The sequence below is a fragment of the Phacochoerus africanus genome, chromosome 8 (genome assembly GCF_016906955.1).
Source record: "Phacochoerus africanus isolate WHEZ1 chromosome 8, ROS_Pafr_v1, whole genome shotgun sequence".
NCBI lineage: Eukaryota > Metazoa > Chordata > Mammalia > Artiodactyla > Suidae > Phacochoerus > Phacochoerus africanus.
In genome coordinates, this window is record NC_062551.1 from 82,816,181 (window position 1) to 82,835,155 (window position 18,975).

Here is an 18,975-nt window from a genome sequence, read left to right on the forward strand (position 1 = left end):
TAGTCTGGCAAAGAAAACTTCCCTCATTTATTTTCCAGGGAACTTGGCTCATCCATCTTTCCCCCTTAACCTACTTTGTGCTCTGTTAGCTTTGCTTCCTGATAAAAGGGAACTTGGTTTTCTGATAGCATCTGTCGTATGCAGGGTATCCCCAAACATTAGCAGTAATCAGTTGGACGTGGTACAGTTGGAGGGCTTCGGAAACCAACACCAGATGTCAGGGCTTCAGTGGGTCCCTTGGAGGTTGTGGGGCCAGAGTACTGGGTGAGGGGCTGGGTCCAGGATCCCCTGGGAGTCATTCACCCAAAAGACATGGGAGTGCCCACCACATGCTAGGTTGTGCATGGAGGGGCATTGGGAAGGTGGGGCCCTGACAGCTGGGACTGTCACAGCTGGTTACCCACAAAGGACAGAAGTGGTGACAGAAGCCAGCCCCTGCCCCCACTCAGTCAGCTAGACTTCCCCTGGGAGGCAGCACGGCAAGAGATTTGGACTCAGACTTGGGTGCCGGGGCTCAGGCTCCTTAATTTTATTTATTTATGTATTTATTTGCTTTTTTTTAGGGCTGCACCCACGGCATATGGAGGTTCCCAGGCTAGGGGGTCGAAACGGAGCTACAGCTGCCAGCCTACGCCATAGCCACAGCAATGCCAGATCCTTAACCCGCTGAGCGAGGCCAGGGATGGAACTCACGACCTCATGGTTCCTAGTCAATGCGTTTCTGCTGTGCCACAACAAGAACTCCTCAGGCTCCTTAAGTTAAAAACGAGGCAAACAATCCTCACCCCACTGCGTGGCTTGAGAACAAACTAAGATAGTGTGAATCTTCCAACACTAAGTTCAGCACCAAGTGGGTGCTTAGCACCTGTGAAATCCCTCCTCCAACATCCCGCACTTATTGGGTGCACAGGCCCTGGGGCAGGCAGTGATCTCCAAGGACAGCACCCGGGCTCTCCCGGTCTCCTGGGCTCCTGGGCTCCGGGTACTTGTGTAGAAGCTTTGGCCTCTGCTGCCCTCTGGTGGCAAAGTGCAGGCAGAGCCATCTCTGAGCTTTGATATAACAACGGAAGAGGCCCAGGGGAACCAAGGAGCTTAACAGATTTGAAAGTGCTTCCTGGGCGTTCCCATCGCGGCCCGACGAGTATCCATGAGGACGTCGGTTCGATCCCTGGCCTCGCTCAGTGGGTTAAGGACCAGGCGTTGCCATGAGCCTGTGGCGTAAGTCGCAAACACAGCTCAGATCCCGCGTTGCTGCGGCAGTGGTGTAGGCCTGATAGCTGTAGCTCCCATTCGACCCGTAGCCTGGGAACCTCCATATGCCATGGGCGTAGCCCTAAAAACTGAAAAAGAAATTACGTCCTTAAACTTCACCTGCCTCTATTCTCAAGGTCGTCCTCCACGTGGTGTCCTCCAGAAAAACCACTCCCGTGGCAACTCACAGCCAGCCTTGCTTGGTGCCCAGGAACTGCCACCCCAGCCAACCCGGGTAATTCCTCTTCACCACAACCCACGGAAGAGCCTGAATCCTCCTTATAGGTGAGGAAATTTTAGTCCCACAGGTGAGGGTTCACGGCTACAGGTAGCTCCCATCCTGATGAATTTGCAGGAGTGCCCTTCCAGGTGGACCATGAAAAGGATAGCGAGGGTTGGACCTGGTGGTTTTTCTGGTTTGGGATCACTGAGGACATTTTAGAAGGCAGGTGGGATAAGGGTGGAAGCTAGATTCCTGGCAGCTGCTGGAGGACCTAAGTGCCCTCCGCTGGGTCCCTCACATCTGCCTACAGAGCTGGACAGAGAGGTGACAAAGCTTCGGATGTGCGGGTCCTCCCCACCCCGCCCAGCCCAGCCCATTCCTTCTCCCAGGCCTCGGCCTGGCACTTCCAGGCCGGATGGGACGCGGAGGCCCGGTTTCTTTGTGGAAGATTAAATGCCAGAAGAAGGAACCGAATGGCAGGAACGGGTCCCGGTGCCCGGTTACTGACCAGCGCGCCCATGGACGCCGCGCCCCCGGTTGCCCCGCCCCCCGCTGCCCCGCCCCGGCCCGCGGGGTCCCCTGGCCCCGCCCCCGGCCCCGCCCGCGCCCGCGCCCGCGCCCGCGCCGCTGCCCGTCCGCGTTCCCTGCCGCCCGGAGCCTCCGCGAGTCGCCGACATGGGCCGGGCCCGGCCGGGCGAGCGCGGGCCGCCCAGCCCCGGCCCCACCGAGCCGCCCGCGCCCCCGCCGCGCCGCGGCCGCATCCTGGCACTGCTCGGAGCGCTGTTCGCCGCCGCCGCGGCCGCCGCCGCCGCGCGGGCCTTCGCCCGCCACTCCGAGGCCCAGGCGGCCGCGCGGCAGGTCCGGGCCACGGGGAGGGCGCGGCGGCCGGGAGAGTCGGGTGGGCTTGGGAGGGGCTGGGCTCTGAGGGGCCGGGGCGGGTGGGGGACCAGGCGAGGTCGGGGATGGAAGGGCGCCCCGACCCGAGGGGGACGGGGCCTTAGGGCTGGGAGGGCTGCATGGGAGGGCTGCATGGAAGGGCTAAGAAAACGGGGTTGGGGGGGCGGGCAGACTTGGAAGGACTGATGGGGGAGGTGGAAGGACTGGCCCAGCGTGCAGCAGGGGCTGGGACAGGCTTCAAGGGAACAGTATATGTGGGTGACTGGGACAGTGGACCGCAGACAAAGCTCATAGAGAGAAGCAGGGACTGGAGCATCTGGATGGGTCCAGGGAGCGCTGGGACAGTGGGCAGGGGAGTCAGGCGAGGCCAATGGGTGGACCCAGAGGGTGGCGGGGGATGGGTCCAGATAGAAAGGGAGCACCAGAGTGGATACTGGATGAGGGCACGGAGTGAAGCAAAGGGACCAGGAGGGGTGGGAAGGGGACTGGGGTTCTGGGGTGCACAGAGGTGGTGTTTGGACAGACGAACTGGGAGGTGGGCTGAGGGAACTCAGGAAGATGGTGGCAGGAGCTGCTCCTTGCATGCCTTTGGGATACCGGTTGGGAATCCAACTGCTCAGCCCAGCCGCCTCCTCCCAAGCAGGATTCAGCACTGAAAGCCCTGGGGACAGAAGGCCTCTTCCTCTTTTCCTCCCTGGACACTGACCAGGACATGTACATCAGCCCTGAGGAGTTCAAGCCCATCGCCGAGAAGCTGACAGGTACCAGGAGAGCCTGGGGACTGGGGAGGAGGAGGCAAGGCCCTGCCCTCTGCTTCTTGCTTGTGTCTGCTCTAAGCAGGGGGGCTGCTTGGAGTCGGGGGGAGGCCTGTGGGGCCTAGCAGCCCTGGGGTCCTCCCATCCCTGACACTTTCTAGCCGGGGTTTGGGCAAGCTGCTTTAACAGAGACACATGCACATACAACACACACACACACACAAACACACACACACACCCCTGAGCCTGTTCTCCTCATGTGAATAATAGTAGCTAATATTCCCTGAGCACTTCCTCAGGACCAGACATCACTTTAAGCACTTCCTGGGAGTTAAGCCTCTAATCTGTGCAGTGCCCCGTGAGATGAACACTGTCCTGATCCTCATGTTTATAGTTTGGGAGACAAGCCCAGGCTGGAAAAGTGTAGAGTCAGGCTTAGGGACCTCATGTCCCAGGTCCTGTACCAGCTCATTTGCACATCAGAGAAACTGTGCAAAGTGATGAGCACTAGATATTCAATAGACAGGAGCTACCACTATTACTACTAAATGTTAAACTCTTCTTGGATATTGTCAGAGTCCTATCCCATCTTGTCATCCATTTTTGTATGGTTGTAATCAGTGATTTTTTTTTTCTTTTTTTGGTAAATGTTTGGGGCCGAAGCATTCTAATGAATTGTAAAATGCTTCGCTCACGCTCCATCATCACCCTAACTTCTGTGTCCGTATTTGGTGACATTTCCTAAACTTACGATCTTGGGCATCTACTTGTCACCCAAATTGCCTGGTGTAAGTAGGTCAATATGGGAAAGATGAAAAAGAGACGCCAGCTGCTCTCAGGTGAGGAAGCGCGAAAGGACTGCCATGGGCTTTCTGTCTCAGGATGGGTTAGGTAGGTCAGCCACTTGCTAGCCTGGTGGCCTGTGGTCACTGCCAGAGGAGGAAGGTCAGCTAAAAATGCTAATTTGCTGGAGGGGATGTGTCAGTGCCCCCCAGGGGCAGTCAATTCTGTCATGAAAGCACATGGGCAGGTGTACTGGTCAGCCCCATGTGGCTTTGCTTTGACTTATTTTGAACATACTTCTTCGAGCATCCACACAGCCACCTCCTTGTCCTTTTTCATAGCCAGAGAGCAAAAGGTGCCTCATGATGACATGTTGACCAAGCTTGTTGGGCTTGGAGGTGCTTTTAATTTTTTCACACAAATCTGTTTCTCTATCAGAGGCAAATAGCCTCTCCCTCCATTAACTCCTAGGCCACTGTGAGTGCAACACTGGAGCACATTGTTGGGAGAACAAAACAAAACCAAAAACACCACATCTATGCAGGAAATAAAGGCAGACAGTCCTTTCTAGTTGGTATGGTTATATGTGTTTCATTTATAGAAGTTTTGCAAATTGTCTATGAGTAAATGTTATTTATGTCAGGAAATAAAACATTTTATTAAAAAAAAAACCAAAGAGCCATCAAACGCTGGGCATTATTATTCATAATTATCTATGATAACAGTAAAATAATTAGATAAACAGGGCTGACAAATAACCCTGCTTATTCCTCTTGTTCCCGTCTGTTGAGGTTTCTAGCCTGCTCTTTTGAAATGTTCTGCCTTGTCTTACAAATCCAGGCATAGCCCTGATTCTTCAGAACAGGAATTTGCATCAAGAGCCACTGGGGAGCACTAATCGGAAGCACGTTTTCCTGATTCTGGTCCCTGAAGACTTTGACTCAATAGGTCTGCAGAGGGTTCTGGGCATCGGCAGTTTAAAAAGGCATCCTGGGCAATTCTGATGATCCCTGGTTAAGGCATTGCCTTGAGGGAGTTCCTGCTATGGCTCCCAACTAGTATCCTTGAGGATGTGGGTTTGGTCCCTGGCCTCCCTCAGTGGGTTACAGATCTGGCGTTGCCGTGAGCTATGGTGTAGGTGGCAGATGCAGCTCTGATCTGGTGGGGCTGTGGCATAGGCCGGCAGCTGCTGCTCTGATTTGACCCCTAGCCCTGAATGCACCCATTCATTCTGTCCGTTATTCAGTCAGTCAACAAATGCCAAGCATGCTCTCTGCCCTGAGGGCGCAGACATGACAGGACTGCCTGGCCTGCTGCTGGCTGTTATCTTATCTGTATTGTGGGGCCGTTCTGCCCTTAGTCACTCCTGAGATAGGCTTCACTCCTCCCAAGCCGTGTTGTGACTCCCTCCACCCTTGAAAGGCTGCAGACTCTGAGCAGGAAGAGATCTGACTTTAGCCTCCGCCACCCAGCCCCTCTCCCGCGGGAAACGCGGCCCCCAGGAAATCAGGGAGAAGCAGGTCTCCTCCCTTCCAGACCAGTGCTCTTTCTGTGACATCGAAGATCTGCTGCTTCTGCTTCTTGCTATTGCTCAATGTTCCTAGTCCCCTGACTGAGCACCTCTCTGAGCAGCCTTTGCTTCTTCCTGAGATGCCTCCCCCCAGCCCACCCTCCGCATGATAGGCCGAACACGGTAGCATGGTCCCCGTTTCTCATGTAGGAAAACCAGAGAGGCTGAGTGATTTGGCCCAAAACATCCAAGAAATGGAGCCGATCTCGTGCTAGAGCTAGGCCGACAGTGCCTGGCGAGAGCGTTCTCCTCTCCAAGCTCTAGCTGTCTCTTTGACACTGGGGATCCCGGCTGCTGGGAGAGGCAGCTGCCTGCCTAGCTGCTGCCTTGTGTGGACACAGCACCAAATTCATCTCAGACTTGGTTGGGAGAACAAAGGGAAATGAAACCGTGAGAATGGCCTTTCTGCAGCCAGCCTGGCCTGGAGGAGAGAGCACATGTTAGAAATGGAATTAGGGGTGTTCCCATCGTGGCGCAGTGGAAGCAAATCTGACTAGGAACCATGAGGTTGCGGGTTCGATCCCTGGCCTCGCTCAGTGGGTTAAGGATCCGGCGTTGCCATGAGCTGTGGTGTAGGTCGCGGACACGGCTCAGATCTGGTGTTGCTGTGGCTGTGGTGTAGGCATGCAGCTGTAGCTCCAATTCAACCCCTAGCCTGGGAACTTCCATATGCCATGGATATGGCCCCAAAAAGCAAAAAAAAAAAAAAAAAAGAAAGAAAGAAAGAAATGGAATTAGGTTTGAGCCCCAGTTCCGCGGGATCCCCACCCTTGAAACCTCTGGTAATAGTAATACAGCTAAAATTTATTACAGGTTTACTCTGTGCCAGGCCCAGTGCTAACCTCATGTGGCTTATCTTATCTAATCCTCATACTGAGCCACTGGGCCAACCATCACACAGCTGGTGAGAGGGAGGACTAGGATTTGAACCCAGGCTATCTGGTTCCTGAGCCTTTGAGGAAACTTTTGAGATCTTAACACCCCCAGGAGAGGGTCGTAGTTGATTGTGGGTTTAGAGTAAAACAGGCCTGGGTTTGAATCCTCTTTCCTTCATTACCTAGCTGTGTGATCCTGGGGAACTGACTTCACCTCTCTGAGCCTTCTTCAGTTTCTCCCTTGTAAGATGAAATTGGTAATACTGCCTCACAGGGCTACTGTGGAACTACAATGGGATATACCTTGTCCTATATCATATATATTATATATTATATACACTGTGTATCATACAGAGACCATTTGTTTGTACTGTTTGCTAAACAATGTGATCTATGTTGTCACTTTGGTGATTGTTCCCTGTTACGCCCTCCCCACCCCCCTCCCTCCCAAGCCTGGCTCCCCTAATCCCTGGCCCTCGTGGCCATCCGGAGAGAAGTGAGGCCCTGCCATCTAAGGCAGGACCTCTCTCCAGCGACCTGTGTCTCGTAGGGTCAACTCCTTCGGCCAGCTACGAGGAGGAGGAGCTGCCCCCTGACCCCAGCGAGGAGACACTCACCATAGAAGCGCGATTCCAGCCTCTGCTCCCAGAGTCCATGACCAAGAGCAAAGATGGGTTCCTGGGGGTAAGTTGGGGCAGGGGTGGCGGGAGGCCCCCGCATGCGGGACCAGAGGCGGGGACCATCTGTGTGCAGTCACATCCTGAGAATGGGTCTGTGCTCTGCTTTCATTCTTTCTTTCCTTACTTCCTTTATCAGCCACCCTCTGTGGCCCAGTGGGCCAGGCTGTGGGGGTCCCGAAGTGGGTGCCATGCCCTCCTCGCTGTCCTGGCACACGGTCTGGTAGGGGAAGTAGGAGGGATGAACATGAGCCCCTGAAGGGCCTCTGGCAGTGACTGCAGGGGGCAGAGGGCTCTGCCCCATGTCGCAGGGGCAGGAAGGATCCGGCTGGAGGAACCAGCAAGTGCCCAGGCTGATGTAGGCACCTCACTTATAATCATTACTTTCTGCAAATCAGTCTTCCTCCCCAGGCTGTGAGCTTCTTCAGGACAGGCCTGTGACTCACACTTTTGTGCATCTCCAGGCCCCTGGCACAGTGCCTGGCACCTGACAGGTGCTCTCTTGTGTTCTCTTGAGTTCAGAGGTCCATCCCCTGGCAGGGGGCGTGGGGTGGGCCATCCGAACCAGCCCTACCCCGACCTGATGCCCTGTGGTTTGGGTCTCAAGCCTTCCCAGGGTCCAGGCATCCCCAGGCCCTGCCTGCCTTTCCGGCCTCTCCCCTGCCCTCTGCTCTCAGCTCTCCACTACTTCAGATGTCTGGCTTTCTTCCAGCCGTGAGCCTTCTCATATGCTGGTCCCTCAGCCAGGAACAGCTTTCTCTCTGCCCAGCCGACACCCACTAGGCCCTCATGGTTCAGTTGAACTGTCACTTCAACATGAACAAGGGCCTGAAGGCAGGAAGTGCCAGGTGGGCCAACAAAGAGCAGAGAGAGGGTATGACTGGACCCAGAGCCCTGGGAACACATGCAGAGGCACCCCAGTCAGTGGGAGTAGAGGACAAGTTGCCAGATGGCAGAGGACCTCAGCTGCCTGACTTTGGCCTTCGTTCTGCAGCAGTAAAACACCATAACAGATTCTGAAACAGGAGACTTCTCTCATCAGATTTAGGCTTTCCAGGATGGCAGCTGGGGAGAAGGGGAGACCAGAAGACCAGGTCCTAGGAGGGAGGGAAGGCAGGCCGGGAGAGGCCGTGGTGATGGAGAGGAAGGACTGCCCAGAGGATGCCTGGGAAGGAAGAAAGGCAGGGCGTGGCTACTAATGGAAAGTTGTGGGGTGGGGCAGTGAGCAGCGGGACTCAGGCTTCTGGCTGGGGGTCAGATGCATGTTGGCCCTATTGCCCGACGGAGTGTGGAGGGGGGAGTGGGGCTGATAGGGAGGGTATGTTGAGGTTGAGGTCCCAGGGGGATGTCCAGGAGAAGAGTCCAGTAAGATCTGGGTGGAGAAGGGTTTGGCATTGATGGGCTGGAGTGGTGTCTGAGCTGAGTCCCTCCTACACCCCTGCTTACAGGGGAGCGGGGCCAGGGCAGTCCCCCCGTCCTGCCTCCCTAGCTCAGCCCCCCTCTGCAGGCTGCTCCCCTAAGAGCTCCCCAGTCTGTAAGCAGGACCCTGCACAGCCAGCTCTGCTTTGAGAACCTGCCTGTGAGATCCCTCTCCTCCTACCTCTGCTTCCCACTGAGCCCGGCTCCCACCACCAGGGAGGTAGGGGACCTGCTACTGTCAAAAGTGGTACAGCAGAGCACCCCTGAGGGGGACCAGGCACTCACTGTCACAGGGGCCCCTGATGGGCCCAGAAGGGTGGGGAGGAGCTACTGAAACTGGAGCTTTTATCAGGGGACCTGCATGCTCCAGGCAGATGTGCAACCAGAAGTCTGCACATCTGTCTCATTGTCTCCCTCCATCCACCCATCAGACAGCAGGGAGGTGGGTTACTGAGGAGGAAACACTCAGGGAAGGCCTTTTGCCCATTGCAGGGATTAGGGAGTGGAAAGCAGGGCTGCTGGAGGAGGTGAGGAAGCCCAGAACAAGGCAGTGGCAGCCAGGGCTGGCCTGCTGGCTTCTGCAGAAAAAAACTAGGCAGGACCATGTGAGGCCAGGGGCTTGGAGAGGGCAGGAAGAGGAGGCAGAAGCTCCTGTGCAGAGCCCCCCGTTCCGGTCCTGGTGGGCCCCTCCAGCTGCCTTGGCTCCTCTGCCCTCAAGCAAACAGTTCTGGTCTGGGCTAGGCCTGAGGGACCGCAGGGGCACCGCTTCTCGGGCAGAAGGCCAGGGAAGGTGAGATGAGCCTCGGCTCTGGCAGGACAGCGCCAGGTTCATGGCCATCGACAGGGCAGGAGCCTCCCCAGACCCTCTGCCTCCTGGGCTTGTGGGCTGGGAAGTTCTCAGTGCCGCAGAGCTCCGGCTTTCCCCCGCCCCAGGTCTCCCGCCTGGCCCTGTCCGGCCTCCGCAACTGGACGTCCGCAGCCTCGCCAAGTGCGGTGTTTGCCACCCGCCACTTCCGGCCCTTCCTTCCCCCTCGAGGCCACGTGGAGCTGGGCGAGCCCTGGTGGATCATCCCCAGTGAGCTGAGCGTCTTCACCGGCTATCTGTCCAACAACCGCTTCTACCCACCACCACCCAAGGGCAAGGAGGTGAGAGCAGCCCATGGCAAGCCCCTGGGCCCTGCACCCCATTGCTGGCATCGGCCCCCCCCACCCCGTGTGTGCGCCTGCCTCCCCCCGCTCTCCTCCCACCCCCACCCCCCTGCTTCCGGGCTCCAGACCCAGAGCAGACTCTCCCCAGAGAAGCAGGGCCCAGCAAGCCAGCCCCAGTCCCCTCGCCCTCCCCCAGGTCATCATCCACCGGCTCCTGAGCATGTTCCACCCTCGGCCCTTCGTGAAGACCCGCTTTGCCCCTCAGGGGGCCGTCGCCTGCCTGACTGCCATCAGTGACTTCTACTACACGGTGATGTTCCGGTAAGGGGACCTCGCAGCCCCAGGGCCTGGGACTCCAGGGCAGCATAGGAAGGTACAGGACCAGGTGCGCAGGGCCTGACCCCACTGCTTAGCTCACTGTGGTCCTGGGCAAGCCACTTGGCTCTCGGAGCCTGTTTCCCTCGTTGTGCGTCAGGGAGACGGTGACTTCCTCCAAGAGGAAGAGGAAGAGCATCAAATGTGCTTCAGTACGGGGCTGTCATCCTCGCTGCCGCGGGTGCGTAAGAGCTGTGACGCCAGGTCACACGCACCTGGAGAGGCCGTGAGAGCTCAGAGGAGAGCCAGGCAAGGGCAGCACACAAACCGGGCCCTGAAGGCTGGGCAGCGCCTGGCTGGCCTCCCTTCTCCCTGCCCATGCTCTCCTTCCTCCCTCCCGACCCGGCCTGGCCGAGGGGTCCCAGGCTTTGGGGCAGAAGTAGGGGGGTGGGGGCAAGTGCAGGGCTCTGCTCAGCAGGGGGCCTGTTTCCAGCCGGGCACCTTCCTCCACAGCATCCACGCCGAGTTCCAGCTCAGTGAGCCGCCCGACTTCCCCTTCTGGTTCTCACCAGCTCAGTTCACTGGCCACATCATCCTCTCCAAAGACGCCACCCACGTCCGCGACTTCCGGCTCTTCGTGCCCAACCACAGGTAAGAGCCTTGGCCCCCGCCCAGCCCCAGCATCCTGCTCCTCTTTGCCCCCCATCAGCTCCAGGAGCTCAGATGCAGGGGCGAGATGCCCCCTCAGTCTCTCCCCAGAGCCACTTCTCCTGGAAGGGGCCTGGAGCTGACCCAGGAGGAGGCAGCTTGAAGTAGGCTGATGGGAGGGTCATGCCATCATCCAATACGTGTGTCCCAGATGCCACATGGGCCAGGCCCGCCAGCTCTGTACTGGGACCCAGTGCAGCAGCCAGCAGGCCGTCCCTGAAGCTGCGGTCTCTCCACCCTCATACTGCTGACAGTCTGTCACCATAGCCTGCTCATGCCACCTTAGGGGGAGGCCAGCAGGTGGTAGACAGGGACCTGGCTGGTCGGGGTCCAGGAAGGCTTCCCAAAGGGAGGAGCATCTATGCAGTGACCTGGGTGCCAAGGAGAGTTTAGCCAGGCAAAGGGAACCACACCCAAAGGCCTGAGGGGCCGGCCCTCCACGCCTGCAGTTGCTACCACAGGCCCTGGGGGGCAGAAGGGAGCTCCTGGGAGGGCTTCATGCCAATCACTGGCCTCCTGCCCAACATGCTCAGAATCAGCCTCTTGTCAGGAGCAGGGGATGCAGAGAATCCAGGTTCCTCTCTGATAGCAAGTAGCTGCGTAGGGGGCCTGAGTGACTGTACAGGGACAAGCCCTGGGCTGGGAGCCCAGGAGCTCAGAGCTAAGTCTCGGCCGTGGCACCAGTGAGCTCCGTGGCAGTGGGCAAGGCCCTGGCCCCTCCAGACCTGTTTCCTCATCTGCTGGATGGGGGGCTGGCTCCCAGGCAGGAGCGAGGGGGTTGTTGGGTAGCCTGGGAAGAGGAAGTTACCCCCAGGAGCAGGAGTAGCTTCCTCTCTGTCCCCCCAAGCGCGAGCATTCCAGGTCACAGGGGAAAGCTCTCCTCCTCCTCCTGCCCTCAGCACATAAGCCGCATGCTGCAAGGGTTCAGCCCAGGGATTGGAGGTGGGGTCCTGGACTGGGAGAAACAGGAGCAAATGCTCCTGGGCCCGTGTCATGACTAAGCCGCAGGCGCCTGACCCCCTCCCAGGGCACCGAGCTCACCAGGCTGGTTTCACTGGCCCAAGTCCATTGGTTGTCAGTCTTGGGGCGACGCCATGTGGCGGATGCGCAGGTTGCACATGATCAAGCCACCTGGGGAGGCCAGCTCAGGAAGGACACTGGTGGCTTTTCATTCCTGCCCCACCCTGTGTCCTGGGTGATCTCTGCCTCGAAGAGTCACGAGTCACGGGTAGTGCGTGAGACACAGATGGGGAAGCCCTTTGTGAACTGTAAAGGGCCGGGCCAGCGGAGGGTGCTGTGCTCACAGTGCCTTCAGAGGAGGCAGCTTGGGCAGAGGAAAGGGCCCAAGTTCTGCCATCAGAGTCTCAGTAGCTCTGAGACCTTGGGTTCACCTTGCCAAGCCTCAGTGTCCTCTTCTTTAAAATGGGGTCAGGTGCATACTTTCAGTGAGATAAAGTCCAGCGTATGGTTCGTGGGTCTTGATGGGGGTGATCTGCCCTGGCCACCCTCGCACCTGTCCCCAGGTCTCTGAATGTGGACATGGAGTGGCTATACGGGGCCAGTGAGAGCAGTAACATGGAGGTGGACATCGGCTACATACCCCAGGTGAGCGCACGGGTGGTCCTTAGCCTGGTAGGAAGGCAGAGCTCGGCTTCAGGGGGGGGGCCCAGCTGGCTGGGAGCCTCAGAGCAGTGAAGGGCAGAGCTCCTGGCAGACCAAAGCCACTGTCCCCAAAGCAGGATCCTAGAAAGCCACCTGTTCCTGCACACAGAGCCCACCCTCTGCCACAGGCCTTCAGGTGGTAGAGCCCTGGCTGGACGCTGGCTCTGTCACGACTCACCGCACAGCCCTGACCAGGCCCTGCCCTGGGTCTGTCTCCCCACCTCTGCAGTGAGTGGGGTATCTTTGAGGGCCTCTCAGGTTCCCCAGAGGACCCTTGGCCCTCGCTGAGACGGCCTCACTGATGTCATCCCTCACTGACCTCCGGCCCAGATGGAGCTGGAGGCCACGGGCCCCTCAGTGCCCTCTGTGATCCTGGACGAGGACGGCAACATGATCGACAGCCGCCTGCCCTCAGGGGAGCCCCTCCAGTTTGTGTTTGAGGAGATCAAGTGGCAGCAGGAGCTGAGCTGGGAGGAGGCCACCCGGCGCCTGGAGGTGGCCATGTACCCCTTCAAGAAGGTGAGGCGGGTCAGGCTCCCCGGGCCGGGGCCGGAGCTGGGGGAGCAGCAGGTGGGCCCTGGGCGTGGGGTCTGGGCAGGGCTGCTGCTGAGCCTGCCTCCCTGTGGGCCCAGCCTGGGTCGGGGAGCCTCCCATTTGCCCTTCAGAACTTGGAGGAGGCATCCCCCGGGCTCAGCATCCCCCCCTTCACCCCGACACACACACCACACACACAACAAACGTACAGACATACATACACAGCCACACTACCCGCACACACATACGTACACACACTGCCAACACACCCACGTACACATCACACACTCAGCCCCTGACTGGGACACCGGCCGCACACAATAGCTTCTCTCCGTCTCGACTTGGCCCCAGGTCACCTACCTGCCGTTTACCGAGGCCTTTGAGCAAGCCCAGGCCAAGAACAAGCTGGTGCACTCAATCCTGCTGTGGGGGGCCCTGGACGACCAGTCCTGCTGAGGTGAGGGACACCCCGCCAGTCTGAGGGGCGAATGGGGGGGTGGGTTTCACACCTCGTGGGTGCAGGAGGTTCTAAGAGCAGTGGAACTCTCCTACCTGAGCACAAGGGACTCAGGGCGACATGGGGCAGGGGTGTGGGGTGAGGGCTTCGGGGGTTCTGTGCTAAGCTCAGAGGAGGCTGCTGGACACAGTAGAAGAGCCCAGCTTGGCCGTTTTCAGCTTAGAGACCTTGGCCGAGTGACTTTCCTTCCCTGAGCCTGTTTTCCCAGCAGTGAGGGGGTAACATTCACCCAGAGTATGTGAAAAGAGGCGTGAAAGTGCCTGTGCTCTGTAAAGTGTTGCACATGCGTGAGAGAAGGTAGTGCCAGAGGCTGGGCTGCATTCGCTCATTCACAAAATTCAGTGGAGACCTGCTGGGTGCAAAGTTCTTTGGGTGCCTGACAGTGGGTTCAAAGATGAGCAAACAGCAGCCGTACCCTCATCCAGCCAATCAGCAAACATCCTGGGCCCCTCCTGTGCCAAGCCGTAGGCTAGGTGCTGGGTATCTTGCATTAAGGAAGTCAGAAGCAGTCCCTGTCCTCAGGGAGCACACAGTGTGTGCAGAAGGCAGACACTGAATGAATAAGTACAAGCGTGGTGAGTTTACACAAGGCAAGGTGCAAGTGTGTAACAGGAGGGCAGGGAAGGCTTCTTAGAGAAAGTGGCATTTAAGCTGAGACTTTGAAGGATGAGGAGGAGTTTGCCAAGTAACAGGGAGGAAGTGTTTTAGGTAAGAGAATAATCAGAGTTTAGTGAGTTTAAGAAACTGTCACTGTGCAAGCCGCTGGGCCGGGTAGGCCCCCACCCCAGGCCTCAGCCTAGGATGCTAGTATGTTATTGATGTTAATTATGGCTCCCATTTATTCAGCACCTCCTCTGTAGTGCACGCTTTGAGTCTGCCATTTCACCTGGCGACATAGACCATTCTACAGTCCACGAGGTTTATGGCTGAGAGAAAACCCAGTATGACATGTGGGGTGCCTCAGCCACCCAGCCTTGCCTCTCCCCAAACAGGTTCAGGGCGGACTCTCCGGGAGACTGTCCTGGAAAGTTCGCCCATCCTCACCCTTCTCAATGAGAGCTTCATCAGCACCTGGTCCCTGGTGAAAGAGCTGGAGGACCTGCAAGTGAGTGGCAGGTGGGTGGGAAGAGCCCCACGGGAGCCCCTGGGACAGCGCTGGGAGCGGAGGCATCAGGAATGTGCCCAACTGTCCCTGTAGAACAACCAGGAGAACCCGTCCCACAAGAAGCTGGCCGGCCTGCACCTGGAGAAGTACAGCTTCCCCGTGGAGATGATGATCTGCCTGCCCAATGGCACCGTGGTAGGTCCCCCGCCACCTGTACCCAGCCCTGGGCCAGGCGCCGTGCAGCAGAGGAAGCAGCAAACTAGGGGCAGGGCTTACAGACCCCATCGGCTCCAGGCCCAGCTCTGCCACTTCCTGGTTGGTCTCTTAGCCGGTCTGAGCCTCACTTATCCCCTGATGTCCCCTCAGCCTGCTTCGTGCAGGTGTTGGGACACTCCCTCAGAAGGGGGACCTCAATAGCACTTTGGGGGCCTGGCAGCAACAGGTACAGTCTAGCAGCAGAGTGGACAGGAACGTGACCTGGCAGGGAAAAGCCCGCCCCAGACCCTGGTGGCCAGCCCTGGGGAGGGCGGGGCAGGGCTTGTGACAGCAGAGAAGACCCCTCACGCAGCACTCACGCCCTCCGCTGGATTCTCCCAGAAGCTTTGGGAGATAGAGGATCATGAAGGCTGGTTTTACAAACATGGTTACAGGCTCAGAAAGGTTCAGAGACTTGGCAAAAGCTGCATGATTAAGTATAAGCTGGCTTTGAAAACAGGTGCCCATGGTGTTCCCGTCATGGTGCATCGGAAGTGAATCCGACTAGGAGCCACGAGATTGCGGGTTCCATCCCTGGCCTCGCTCAGTGGGTTAAGAATCTGGCGTTGCCGTGAGCTGTGGTGTAGGTCGCAGACGCAGCTTGGATCTGGCATTGCTGTGGCTCTGGCATAGGCTGGTGGCTATAGCTCCGATTAGACCCCTAGCCTGGGAACCTCCATATGCCACCAATGTGGCCCTAAAAGGACAAAAGACCAAAAAAAAAAAAAAAAAACAGGTACCCACCCATGAGCCTCAGCATCTCCTACTCTTCTGATGGAAGCCCCCCCTTATCTTCTAAGTCCTAAGGAATGGGCAGTGGGGGGCTGGGGGATGTAGGGGAGTGGGGAGCTGTGCAGGAGCAAGAGCTGGGGCTGCCCTGGAAGTACGGGCTTGGCGGTGAGGAAGAGGGCACCAGCCAGGGGCCTTCTGCCTCAAGCTCAGGAGGAAAGGCCTGGGGGAACCGGCCAGCTCACACCCATTCATGGCGCCCACCGTGGGCCACAGGCGCTGGGATCTTGGAGCTGGGCAGATCGGACCCCGCCTGGGCAGCAAGTGCAGATGCCCCACTTGTTGACCTGTTTGTGCCTTTACCAGGCACCTGCCCTTAAGGTGCCCGCTAGCTGGACATGGAGGCTGCAGGGCACACAGCCTGGGTGGGCGGAGGAGCATTTTGACAGAAGTGAGCATGCACGGGGTTACAGAGGAGAGAGGGTGCGGCAGGAGGCAGGGAGGGAAAGGTGATAGTCAGAGGTGTTGGGTTTTCGCCTGGCGGGCGAGGTGTGGAGGCCTGGAGTCAGAGGTGAGCAGGCGAGGCAAGGGGAACGCTCTTCACCAGCCCTCCTCGCAGGTTCACCACATCAACGCCAACTACTTCTTGGACATCACCTCCATGAAGCCCCAGGACATCGAGAACAATGTCTTCAGCTTCTCGTCCACCTTTGAAGACCCGTCCACAGCCACATACATGCAGTTCCTGCAGGAGGGCCTTCGCCGCGGCATGCCTCTCCTCCAGCCCTAGTGTGCCCGCCTGGCCCAGCCATGAGAAGCCAGGCTGGACGGGGGCCGCTCGGCCCCTCTGCCCCGAGGTCCTCACACATTTCACACAGCAGGCCCTCCCACTGCACCTGTCAGGCGCCTGTGGGCCCGGGGTCAGCCAAGGGTGGCATCCGAGCTTTGCCTCAGTGATGAGGAGACAAGGGATCTTGGGCTGACCAGGTGGGGGGATCTCTAGCTGCAGCTGCCAACATCAGCTTTTTACTGCCTGCCTGGCTCCGGAAGCTGCTCAGGGGCCTGGGGGCATCTCCCTGGACTGCACCCACTCAGGCATATGGCCCAGGCCCTTGAGGGGTAAACAGGAGGAAAGAGTGGGTGCTGGGAAGAAAGGGCCACCCCTCTCTCCTAACTCTCCCCTCTCCCAGAAGAAACATCCAGAAGCCCTGGCCTGGGGGTGGGGGAGGCTATCAAGGAAGCACTCCTGTTTGTCTGGAGCCTTCTTGCTGTAGCCCTGGCTCCGTCCTGTGCCAGTGGGGTCGGTCTTAGGGGAGAGAACCTTCTGGAAGCTGTCAGGACGGAACCCTCCTTCAGAAGGGGAGGTCACACTGCCCCTGCTGCTCCCGAGGTGGTTCATGTGCGACCTGATGACAGGACCCCAGAACCTATTTCAGGACTTGCTGGAGGCCAGCTCCCTGGGGGAGGTTTACTGTGAAGTAGGCTCCTTGGCACGGGTCCGCGGAGGCCCAGGACCACAGCAGCCCTACCACCCACCCTAGCGCAGGACTGCTAGAGCCAGTGTCCCCACAATACCAACTCCTGCCCCTCGGACCGCAACCCCACAGAAGTGCAGCCCTGCCAAGGAACACAGCCTCCCCCAGAGCTGGCGTTGTCCCAGCCTTCGGGCCGCCCAGAGCAGCTTGTCCACCACTGAGAGGCCACCGACTCTCTTTGGCCACTCTAGGGCCTTGGCCCACATCCTAAGCCACTGACTATAGCCAGTCTCTTTTTTATACATGTAAAAAAAAGTGTTTTTATGTGAACTTTCTCACGGTTTGTATGTATTTTTGATATAGCACAGAGGAGAAAGAAGGGGGCCATGGTATCCCCAGCAGCCGCCCCATGATGGCTGGATCTGAAAGCCTCGGTGGATCCAGCTTGATGTCTTCGCAGTTGCTCCTGCGGGAAGAAATATCCCTCTCTTCCTTCTCCTCTTCCAGCTTTTAAAAAATAGTCCTCAGAGAGCCATTATACCCCCAGCTCTCTCCTCGTTCTCCACGAGGGGCCCTTGGGGTTCCTTGGGCTTTCATCGAGCCTGCTCCCCCTCCCCCAACGCACGGGGGCCTCCCTCTTAAACCTGGAAGGGAAGGAAGGCAGACGTTCCCCCAGATGCACCCCAGGCCTCTGCCTGCCACACCGAGTCCTCCTCACAGATGTCTTGTTCTCAATGTTGTCATCAAGTACCATCATAATGGCCAGCTGTCAAGAGTCTAAGTCTGTCTAAGGCACTTTAAGATTACAGGTATTTCGCACATGGAATCCTAGTTGGATATTAATCATTCCCATTTTGCAGATGAAGAAACTGGGTCTCAGGAAAGTGAAGTGACTTGCCCAAGGCCCCTCAGCGGTAGAGTTGAAATTCAGCCTGTATCTTGATGTTGGACTGTTTTGTCTTGCACTGTGCCCTCTGCTCCTCTCCCCTCTGCCTGTTTTCACTGAGGTGAAAAAAGAAATCCTTTCAAATCAAAATGTCTCATTCTTCTCTGTTCTCCAGAGCAAATGAGGCATGAGCCGCAAGCTCAGCCAGGTTTGTTTTTTTTGCTTTTTTGGGTCACATCTGCAGCATGTGGAAGTTCCCAGGCTAGAGGTCTAATCGGAGCTGTAGCCGCCGGCCTACACCACAGCCACAGCAACATCAGAACCAAGCCATGTCTGCGACCTACACCACAGCTCACGGCAACGTGGGATTCTTAACCCACTGAGTGAGGCCAGGGATCGAACCCACATCCTCATGGATACAATGGGAACTCCCCAGCCATGTTCTTTGTATCCCTTCTGGGAGGCAGTGTTTCCATGCTGCTTACAGGGGGCGGGGAGGGGGACACTAAGCCTGTCTCAGTGCTTCTAAGCATGGGTGGCAGCAGCCTGTCCCCCAAGCCATCTGGTGTGAGCATAGGTTCAGCCCTCCCGCTCAGCGGGCTCTTCCCCTGGGCTGGTCTGGGAGGGCCGGCCCGTGTTGAGCAGCCCTTGTCCCGTGGAAGGTGTTGATTGCCTGGGCTTTCTGCATCCTCACCTGAGGCCTCTGCCTGACCTCCACTATGTCTTAAGGCTCATGGTGGGGAAGGGCTCCCAGCTGTCCGCCTGTTACCCTTCTGCCACTTCCCTCCCCTGTCCCCAACATGTCCTACACTACAACTGGAGAGACTGGAGTGGTTCTAAGTGCCTTTTCTTTGACCTGGATGTTCAGTTCTGTCCTTGGCCCCACTCCTTTGCTGGGATTGGCTTGGCAGATGGGCAAGGGAGCATGGCTGGATTACCTTCTGCTGTCTTATTTGTCACTAGAAGGCTTAAGTGACTTGCTCAAAATAAGTTTGTAAGAAATCCCCCATGTAGTTAAGCTGTAGGTCAAGAATCCAACCACAGTGGTTTGAGTTTGATCCCTGGCCAGTGCAGTGAATTAAGGGATCTGGCATTGCCCAGGCTATATAGCATAGGTCACAGATGGGGCTGGGATTTGATCTATGGCCCAGGAATTTTCATTTGCCCCAGGTGTGGCCATAAAATAAATA

At 57.7% G+C, this 18,975-nt stretch overlaps 1 protein-coding gene across 6 annotated transcripts; it reads left to right on the top strand.

Annotated features, from left to right (window-relative positions):
- Positions 1 to 2,134: 2,134 nt before the first annotated feature.
- On the top strand, positions 2,135 to 17,234 carry SELENON (selenoprotein N). 6 transcript variants are annotated; one of them, XM_047792670.1, is made up of 13 exons: positions 2,135 to 2,332; positions 3,015 to 3,132; positions 4,750 to 4,857; positions 6,905 to 7,038; positions 9,384 to 9,596; positions 9,796 to 9,920; positions 10,428 to 10,565; positions 12,146 to 12,227; positions 12,615 to 12,803; positions 13,170 to 13,275; positions 14,328 to 14,440; positions 14,534 to 14,635; positions 16,032 to 17,234. In XM_047792670.1, the coding sequence occupies exons 1-13, from the start codon at positions 2,150 to 2,152 to the stop codon at positions 16,212 to 16,214; spliced, it is 1,794 nt and encodes a 597-aa protein (XP_047648626.1). In that variant the 5' UTR covers positions 2,135 to 2,149; the 3' UTR covers positions 16,215 to 17,234. The 6 variants fall into 6 exon arrangements, with proteins under 6 accessions (XP_047648626.1, XP_047648627.1, XP_047648631.1 ...); XM_047792671.1 differs by having other exon boundaries at positions 16,044 to 17,234; XM_047792675.1 differs by having other exon boundaries at positions 14,328 to 14,451; positions 16,044 to 16,180.
- Positions 17,235 to 18,975: the final 1,741 nt, after the last annotated feature.